The sequence below is a fragment of the Delphinapterus leucas genome, chromosome 13 (genome assembly GCF_059928025.1).
Source record: "Delphinapterus leucas isolate spDelLeu-1000000601 "Yukka" chromosome 13, BTC_Dleu_Yukka2, whole genome shotgun sequence".
Classification (NCBI taxonomy): Eukaryota; Metazoa; Chordata; class Mammalia; order Artiodactyla; family Monodontidae; genus Delphinapterus; species Delphinapterus leucas.
Window position 1 is genome coordinate 26,539,596 of NC_143141.1, and position 9,568 is coordinate 26,549,163.

Below are 9,568 nucleotides of genomic sequence, written 5' to 3' on the forward strand. Positions count from 1 at the left end.
TCCTGCCACACACTCATGCTTTGTCTTGTGTCCTGCTTCCCTCTTGAGTTTCATCAAGAAGGAGGGCCTCTCTATGTTGGTGTTCCCTCAGTGAATTGCCAAAGGAAAGCAGTAGAGGACCCTACATATGTAGAACTCTGAAGGTGACCTAAGTGAAACCAGGTCATTCATACCAGCTCTTTTTGGTGAAGGGAAGGGGAGCTCTCACCGTCCTTGAATGTTGCCACATATAATGCAGGCCTGAGTTGGAGGTATCCTATTTCAATAGTGGTGAGAATGGGGCTAGGGTTTGACAGTGGCCACTGCAGGACTGAAGAAGAGTGATATTTGAAAGAAAATACAAAGAATTGCACTATGGGAGGAGCCTTAAAAAAAGTGGGATGCAAGAACACACGGGGATAGTCACAGCTGGAAACCTCGCTGTCCATATGAGATTCAGTGGGCCTTTAGGTACCTGGGCTAGGTGAAGCCAGGGTGTGGAGAGGGTAGTTGAAAAGAGGGAACTGGTGCTCAGAAGAGGCACTTTTTAGGAACAAGAGGGAAGCAATAAGGCGAGAACTCCACTGAGTAGTTCAGCAAGCATTTCTTGTCTGTTTGAGCCAGACAGCAACAGAGGAGGGGACTGGAGGCCAAAGCAAGGAGCTCCTGAAGGAAGCTAATGGGCTGCTGTGGAATCTGGGACAAACTGGATGGCATAGGCAGCATAAATGTTAAACCTAATTTTAAAGTCTAAATCTGGCGCTGGCCAAAGTCTGACTCCATGAATTCAAGGGGCTCATTGGGTATAGCTTGTGAGGGCTGAAGGTGTCTGAGCTTCCCCAGATGGAGACTGGGTGGCAGAGGGCTCAGGGGAGGCCATAGTGAAGGTGGCCTGAACTGGCTAAAAGAGCCAGAGACTCAGGGGCAAAAACCTGAGCTCTCTCCCAGGGCACAGTAGGCGTGGGCTTCCCTCCCCATGGATGAAGCCTGTAGGCCAAGAGAAAGGCACATGTGGAGAGACTGCAGACAGCAAGGCAGAACCCTTGGTGAACTCTGGGCAGGCAGCAGGGACCAGGGTAGGGACACTGCAGGGCCACTGGCCCAGGCCCAGTTCCTTCCTGGCACCATCTCCAAGATTCCCGAGCCTCACATGTTTCAGGCCTCAGGCCTGGAACGCGCCAACCGCCCCCCCCCCACCGCCCCCACCAGCTGCCCTTGAAAGCCTAAGTGTCACCTCCTCCAGAAAACCTTCCCTCAGCCAGAATCAGGGCTTTTTTCAGTGTCTTTGGCCTGCCTCTATACCAGCATATATCTGGAGGGTTTTGATGAATTATATCTAGCCCAGCGTTCCCCATTCTCTTCTCCCTAAATTTGAGCTTGGGTACTCCCAGGCCCACTCAAGCACGCAGCACTTAGACTGTCCTCAGGGCATTTCCGGGGGCGGGGCGGGGGCGGTATGGAGGTAAGGAGAATGGAAACGCCCCTACAGAGTAGTCCTGCAGGGGCTTGGCGGCAGCTTGACATCTAGCAGGCCCAGTCAGAAGATAAGGCTGCTGGAGACGGGAGACCTGAGAACCAAGCCTTGGGATGAGGCCTTTGACGACACATGGCTAGCGGCCAAGGAGCAGCAGAAGGCGCTCAGGCCTGGATCTGGGTTGGCGCGGCTCCCCTCCTCGTCCCCAGCTCAGTGGGGCCTTTTGTTTTGTCTGTCAGCCGGGGTGGCAGTGGTGGCGGTAGCTGCCGCTGCCGTGCGTCTCCCGAAGTGGCTGATGCAGACCAGCTGCGGGCAACCGCGCCGTTCTCCCTCCATCTGTGGGTCCATTACTTCCCTCCCTGGCCTGCCCCACGCAGATCCTGACCCTCGGGGTCACTCGGGTCTCGATCTGCGCCACAGCGGGCAAATCAAGCCCACGGTTCTCTTGGGCTTGGTGACCTAGAACGCCGGCGCTGTGCTCAGAGAAGCGGCCGCAGGGCCTTCCCAGCACGCAGCCCGCCCTCAGGAGCCCGGGACCTCGCGGGGCGCCCCGGGTGGAGGCGTCGGTCCTCACCTGCAGGGCCAAGCTCGCCCTTGCCCCTCATGCCCTTTCTCACCAAACCCCTTTCGTGGTCCACACTCACCTGAGGGAGGGGGCACCAAGATTTGCTCTGGCCTTTGGCACAGAGGAGGACCCGTCTCTCTCAGCCTGGCCAGTCTCTCCCAGGACTTGGGGGTGGGCGGGGGTGAGGAGTTAGGGAAAAGGGACTTCCGTGGAACAATGAGTCCCAAGGGGTACACCAGTGTAGGGGTGTGGGGGAGTGTCTGAGCATCCCGCCGCTCCCGCACCCCAGCCTGCACACTCCCCGCTTGGCGGCAATTGCACAGAGCTTTTTGTGAGTCAGTGTAAAGGCCTAAAAGAACTCACAGACCTGAGGCCCTAGAAGTGAGAAAACTAAAATTTATGTCTGCATCGGTTATATCTGCATTAACGTTTTCTGAAAGAGAAAACCATCCCAGAAGTGTGTGAGATGTATGGACTCCCCCACCCCAGCTCCTCTGCCTGGAGTTTCTTCTCTAAAATGCCCACTTCCCTCTCACTCTGGTTAAGGGATTTCCCCTGGGAGGGGGGAGGACAAGCACATCTCTTGGGACTGTCCTCGGCCGTCCACCAACCCAAGGAGGTTATTCTGGGGATTCCGCCCCCCTTTACACTCACAGAATTCAGAGAAATGCGTGGGGTGGGAAATCCAGGGGACTGAAGGTCATTTATTGAGCAGATATGGATGCCAAGAAGAGGGGGTACATCCGGGGCAGGCCTGGGTAGAGGAATCTGCAAGCTGAGAGGCTGAGGAGGGCAAGGCGGGTCAGAGGTGCAGTGTCACGGAATGAGAAATAAGATGGGGGTGATGAGGAAATGGAATTCTGAAAGGGGGTGTTGGGGGTGGGTGAGAAGGCACCCTTAAGTGGGAATGGAGGTGCCTTCTGGAGGGAAAGTGAGAAAGAGGGGATCTCTGCTAGAGGAGGGAGCAGAGGACCCCCAAATGTCTGAAGGGACAATGGGGAGAGTCTGTTGCAGAAGGCGGGGTGGCAGGCAGCAATGTAGGCTTACGTCTTTGGATGGCTCTGGGGAGGACCCAAGTCAGAGAGGGTTGGACCATGGGGGTGGGAGGTATGGTGGGAAGAGGTGCACTGGAAAGCAGCAGCACTGCCAAGCTGGGGTTGGGGGAAGCCTATGAGACAGCTAAGCGCCCCGCTCCTCAGCCCAGAACCCAGGTTTAATCTCTTAATCTCCCTCATTAATCATTCCCTTCCTCCTACCCCCCTCGGAGGATCTGGTTTCTCCCCAGCTCAGGTTCCAGGGGCTTTGCTGGGAAAAGTCCCCTCCTGTGGCCCCACAATTGTCTGGACAAGTCCCTGGCTGCTGAGATGACCTTAGCTGGGCTCTGCTGTAAGTGGCCTCTTCTCTTTACTAGTCTCTCCTTCCCTCTCCTCCTCCAAACCCACATCTGGGGACTGCCCAAGCCCATTGTCCAACCCCATTCCTAAGCCCGGTTGCAAGGGGGAAAATGTTGGAGAGACAGAAGGGGAGGAAAGCAAAGGCCCTTCAGGAAAGCCCCACACTGACACACAGGAGTAATTGAGAGCAGAAGAGATGACATAAAAGCTACATAAGAAGATGCATGAGTGAAGGCTGGAGTGTCTTTTTGGTGACAGGCCTGGGACATAGGCTAGGCAGTTCCTGCAGCCTCCTGAGACCTTCTTTAATTGCAGATTAAGGGAAACCCCCAGGATGGTTCAGAGGGCTGAGGCCTCCAGCTAAGAGGATCTCTCCTGGCCCTCCTCCACCTGCCACCATTAATAACCAATTAACAAGGTCCTGGCATCTCAGCTTTCCACTGTCTGCTCTCCGATCCAACAGTGGCCCACTGGGCTGAGTTTATTGCTTAGGCTGCCATGAAGGTACTATGTGAGTGTCTGTGTGAGTCTTAGGGGATGGGGGGTGACTTAGGAGGGAGCCCTTTACCAAGAATACCCTTTGTTGGGTGTGGGCTATGTCACTGCCTCAGGTTACATGAGGTTCCCTGACCCCCATTATCAAAGTGTTTTCCTGTCCTTGTCAAGGAGTCTTTGACCCAGGTGTCTTGGATCTCCCAAGCTCTGTTCAGGGCACCCCAACTGCAGGCTCCACTTGCCCCAGAGAATAGACAGGTGGACTCAGAGTATCACTGCACGAATGGTGGGAGGTACAGAAGTCTACAGAGAAGGTGACGTAATGGACAGTCCAGGAGGGGCTGGTCCACTTCTTCATGGCACTGTTCGAAAAAAATAGAAGAAATCATAGCAGCGAGTTCCTTAGGAGTGGTGAGTTCCTCAGGAGTGGTGGGGCTTCTCTGCCTCTGGGATGTGATACGTGAACAAAACCCTTGCCCTGTTGGGCCTCCACTGGTGAGCAGTGCTATCCCAGAGTTGTCTTCTTCCTACAAAGGAGGGCTGTGGTATAAGCCCAGGACTAGCTGTGGGAGAGAAGTGAGAAAGACAGAACCCAGATAAAATAGGAATGAATATCCCAGGTCTTAGAATTTGCCCCTGGGTTGGTAGGGGTTCTGTCCCAGGATCTGGTTGGGTAGATGAAGTCTGCCCTTCAAGTCACTCTTCTATAGCGAGTGACCCTGATGCTCCTGGGCAGTGACCAGTGGCCGCCTCCACTGTTGTAGATGCTGGGTGGTTTCTGGGCCTCTCCAGGCTGAAGGACCTCTACTCCAACTACAGGAGCTTAATAAGAAAACAAAGACAGACAGATCGACTGATAGATGGAAAGAGTAACCGGGGAGCCCAGGCTTCACTGGCAAAGACCCCTCCTGGGCAGTAACACTAGCTCTGGTTTGCTGTGTCCTCTCTCCTGAGGCCTAGGTCTCCGGCCCCTTCTCCACGTGTTTTGACTTCCTCAGGGCCTCTGAGCCCTAGCGGGACAGCCTTGGGTCCAGCCAGAGAGCCGGCAGAGTCCACTCACCTGCACTTGCTTCCCCATGGCATCCCCAGTATTCCCCGTTACAATCGCTCTGCCTGGCCAGGTCCTTCCAAGTTGCAAGTCCCCCAGCCCCCAGCACCGCGCTAATAACTTCCAGCCGCCCGACCTCTTTAAGAGCGTTCCGCAGGGATGGGGCGGAACGAGGGGGCCAGGTCAGGAGACAGAGGTCCTTACTAGGTGAGACTGGGTATCCTACCACTGGCAGTTCTGCTCTCCCTTTTCGGAATTTTGCAACTCCCCAGCCGTTGGGGCCAGGGAAAGCAATTTTATTGCCGACGAGTTTATGAGCCAGAGCTGCGGCTAGGCGGGGAGTCTGTGGTGTACAGAATCTGGGGGCCGCCCAGGAAGGGTCCAGCCCGAGTGTGCACTGCGCCGCGTCCGGCACCGCAGAGCAGCCCTGCGGCCCGGCCTGGCGGGTTGTTCCTCCGGTTTCTCTCCACGCCTCCCCACCCTGTAGAAATACCGCTGCCGGAACGTCTACCAGCTCCAGACCCACCGCGGACCCGGCCGGGTTGGGGGGTGGGGGCGCAGGAGGAGGGGCACTCGAGGCTCGGGCCCAGCGCGGGGGGCGGGTCCGAGGCTGGGGGCCCAGATCGGGAGCCGCGCTGGGGCCCAGGCAGCTGCGGAGCCGAGCGCGGCGGGCGGCGGGACCGCCACAGCCCGGCTGGCCATGAGCTCGGGATCCGAGCCCCGGACACCCCGGACACCCTTCAGCATCGCAGACATCCTAGGCCCGCACATGGTTCCCCGAGGACCCTCTGCGTCGCAGCTTCCAGAGTCGAACCAAGGTCCCACGTCGCCGCTGTGCGCGCTGGAGGAGCTGACTAGTAAAACTTTCCGCGTACTTGACGGGCACGCTCCGCAGCCCTCTGAAGGTATAGCGCCGGCGAGGTCGCTCACTGTGGCTTGGCCTTCTCCCCATTTCTTTCCTCCAGGTTCCCGGTCTCGAACCTTCGTTCACCCTGGCCGCCACCCTAATCCGCACCCTGCCCTCAGCCCACGTGCTGGGGCTTGCCTCTCCCTCTTCTCCCCTCCCCTCCGTTAGTTCCCAGGCTCCGCGCCCGCTCCTGGAGGCCGCCAGCGCCGAGGGGAAGGGCCAGTCTGTCGAGAACTGTGCGGGGCAATCGCGACAGAGAAAGGCCAGGGAGGAAACAAAAGGCCTGCCCCGGAGGCTGTAAATGAGTGAGCTAGGGCAAGGGCGGCGCAGAAAGTGCAGGGAGGCGAGGCTCGGGCCTCTCCGGGTGACCGAGCTCCGCTCCAAGCCGGTCTCCTCTCGAGAGGGCGCAAGGAGCAGAAGTTCCTTGGAGCCTCAAGGGCCGCGGGACTCTGGACTCCGCCTTTCCTCGCCCTTTGTACCCCCACTCTCTCCCTTTTGGGCTCGAGGAGGGGGCGCCCGTGTCACCCAAAAAGAATAAGCCGAGAGTGCCCAACACCCACGAGTTTAAAGAAGGGCACGGTGCAGGTTCTCTTACACTCACCATTCCGGCTGGCTGCCCCTACTCTGACCATGGTCGGCCCCTGCCTCTGGTGCTGGCCCAGACCTGCAAGCCCGCTCCACCAGGGGCTCCGGAAGGCCTCAAAGGCCCCGCCCTAGACCGCCTGACCGTGCACCAGTTCTCTGGCTTGTCCCGCTCTCCTCCCACTCCCCGGTCCCCGCAGGATACCCTCAGCCTCCTGCCTCCAGTACCCCAGTGGCCGGTTCCACTTTGTGCCCCACCCCCGGGCTGAAATACCACCCTCCCCCCTCGCAAAGTTCGGGAAGGGGCGGCGGTTCTGGCTCCCGTCCGTCTTTTCGCTCCGCACCAACGCCCCCCTCGCTGGCTTGACCCCACCCCCGCTTTTCCTCCCGGACCGAAGCCTGATTTCCGCAAGCTAGAAGAAGGCTGACCCCCGCCCTGTCCCCGCAGGCCGCGCGGCCCCAGGCGCGCTGGGCCCTGGCCGGGCCGGCCGCAGACGGCGGAAGTCACGCACGGCGTTCACCGCGCAGCAGGTGCTGGAGCTGGAGCGGCGCTTTGTCTTCCAGAAGTACCTGGCACCGTCCGAGCGTGACGGGCTGGCGGCGAGGCTCGGCTTGGCTAACGCGCAGGTCGTCACGTGGTTCCAGAACCGGCGAGCCAAGCTCAAGCGCGACGTGGAGGAGATGCGCGCCGACCTGGCCTCGCTGCGCTCGCTGTCCCCCGAAATCCAGTGCCGCCTCGCGCTGCCTGACGGCGCCCCAGGCCTCTGCCCTGGCCCCGCCCGGCCTGACTCTGGGCCCCGATTGTCAGACGAGGAGATACAGGTGGAAGATTGAAGGGCTCTGGGGCCCTGGACTCCGCGCCTCCGCGTCCTGTCTGGGTTCCGGGGTAAAGGGAGGGTGTCGACCCGGGCCCCTTCCGGCTCACAGTCCAGATGCCCACCTTTCCCAATTGTTGAGAATAAAGTTGAGACTCCGCCGCAGCACGCCTCAGTCCTGACGCTCCCAGCAGTAAGAGCAAAATCTGATTATTGCGAAGATTCCGTGCTTGGCACCGTGCTGAGCGCTTTAAATCCGATGTTTCCTTTAACCCTCAAGCAACCCTATAAGGTAGGTGATATAATTATGCCCATTTTACAAATGAACAACCCCTAGGTCAGGATGTGGACCCAGGCATCCAACCAGCCTTCAGAGCTGGTGCTTGTCAGCTTTATGCTCTGGAGACTGCGGGATGAGGGGAAGGGCGTGGGACTCTGGTAGCTGCGGGCGCGTACTCCTCCTCTACTGGCCGCCTTAGTTCCAGGTCTCCACCCAGCGTTTGATCAGCTGCCACCTGGGAGGCCTTGCACCTAACTAATAGACTGGCCCCAGAGTGACAGCGTCCTGCCTGACTCTCCATTTTCCCCACCCTGAGGTCATTTGTTAATAGAGTCCTGACCATTCTCCTCGCCCCCACAGAGAGAATCCTACACTGAGACACAGGCAAAGTGATGAGCTCTGGGAGAGGGGACATACCCCTGCTTCTGGGACCTCCATCCCACCCCGCACTTGGGCGGAAAATGTCACCACCAGGATGATGGTGGTGGCGGGAGGGTGGGAAGGATTGGTCCTACTTGCTGAGGCAGAGCTTAGAGTAGCTGCTTGCAGGGTAGAGAGCCCAGCCCACCTCCTCCAACAGACATTTCTGAGACTAATTTCTAACGCTGGTAATTAATCATCCTGCTGCATGTGACGGGGAGGGAAAAGGAACACTCCCCGTGGTGCAGGTCTTCCCCCATGCCTGGTCATCCCGGTTCATCTTTAGGAGTCCCTCCTCCTCAGTCCTTCCTCCCTCCTCAGACCTTCCCATGCTCAGGTGCCACAATCCCACCCTCAGGATGCTCTGGGAATAATCCACCCAGCGCTGGGGGTGGGGGAGGGGTATGTGTCAGCTAGGGCCTCAGTTGCAGGTAGAAGTCCCAGAAAAGGATATTTCAGGGAAGTGAACAAGGCTGGAAGGCAGAAAGGAACCTGGCATTTTCAGACACAGTTCCAAATGCTTTGCATGGATTAATCTTTACAATAAATCCCATGAGACGAGACTTTAATTTCATTTTAAGGATAAGGAGAATGAAATCACAGAAGCCCATGATCATGTCGTGAAGCTTGTAAGTGGGGGCTGGGACTACTAACCGAAAGAAGTGTTCACAGAGCAGAGAGAGGGAAGAGCCAAAGGTAGGAATTTAGGCATTGTACTGTAGACAGAGCATGTCATGGTTCTTGGAGGTTTTAGGGAGGAGAGGTATAAGAGCAATGTTTAGGGCAGGCTCATCTGGCTGCATGTGCAGGGCGACTGGCACAGACCTGATGAAGGAGTGTAGCTCTGGCCACTGCAAAAAGTAAGAGCAGAGAGAATTCAGGGCCAGACTTGGAGTCGGGAGGAAGGTTGTTATGAAACAGGAATCAGTGTAATTTCTCCAGTGACCAAAGATTGGAGGAGTCAAAGACAACCTTGAAACCCTGGGCAACTGGAAGGAAAATGACATCATTGACAGGAACAGATAATGACTACTAGTACAGAGCTAAGAATCTGTCACCTATTATATACAAAAAGTATTCTTTGCACCTGTGTTGCCTCTACAGTACACATATACAACACACACATACCTCCCCTGGTTCCTGTTCAGGGCTCCATCTGTATTCCCTTCATCCCCTTCTAAAGACTGCCTCTCTGGAACCTTTAGATTGGGGTGACTAATTCATTCCTGTTTGCCCAGGGCTTTCCCAGTTTTTTTTTTTTTTTTTTTTCCCAGTTTTACCACTGAAAGCTCCACAGCCTTGGAAATCCCTCAGTCCCAGGAAAACCAGGATGTTTGGTCATTCTGCTTTCCAGCCCTGGGGACTCAGAACTCAGGCTGCTGGGTCAGAACCCTACCAGTTAGCAGTGTGAGTGTGGGACAAAGTGGAGGCAAGGTGTCAGGAGTCCTATGGCTCTTGGGAAAGATTCAAGTCCAGGACAGTCTAAGAGGTACTGGGGCGGGGACATTTCTTTGAGGGGCTGGAAGAGCAAGGAGCAGCTCAGCCTGAAAGCAAAGATGCCATACAGTAGTGGTGGGTGGCCCTTCTTTGAGGGGCCAGGAGCCCTAGT

At 57.1% G+C, this 9,568-nt stretch overlaps 1 protein-coding gene across 1 annotated transcript; it reads left to right on the forward strand.

Moving 5' to 3' along the window:
* Window positions 1-5,524: 5,524 nt before the first annotated feature.
* Window positions 5,525-7,886, forward strand: LBX2 (ladybird homeobox 2). The gene is made up of 2 exons (XM_022563099.3): window positions 5,525-5,860; window positions 6,893-7,886. The coding sequence occupies exons 1-2, from the start codon at window positions 5,656-5,658 to the stop codon at window positions 7,276-7,278; spliced, it is 591 nt and encodes a 196-aa protein (XP_022418807.1). The 5' UTR covers window positions 5,525-5,655; the 3' UTR covers window positions 7,279-7,886.
* Window positions 7,887-9,568: the final 1,682 nt, after the last annotated feature.

Coding starts and splice junctions, on each gene's coding strand:
- LBX2 (XM_022563099.3), top strand. CDS start 5,656: ATGAGCTCGGGATCCGAGCCCCGGACACCCCGGACACCCTTCAGCATC. Junction 5,861..6,892: donor CGCTCCGCAGCCCTCTGAAG/GTATAGCGCCGG, acceptor CTGTCCCCGCAG/GCCGCGCGGCCCCAGGCGCG.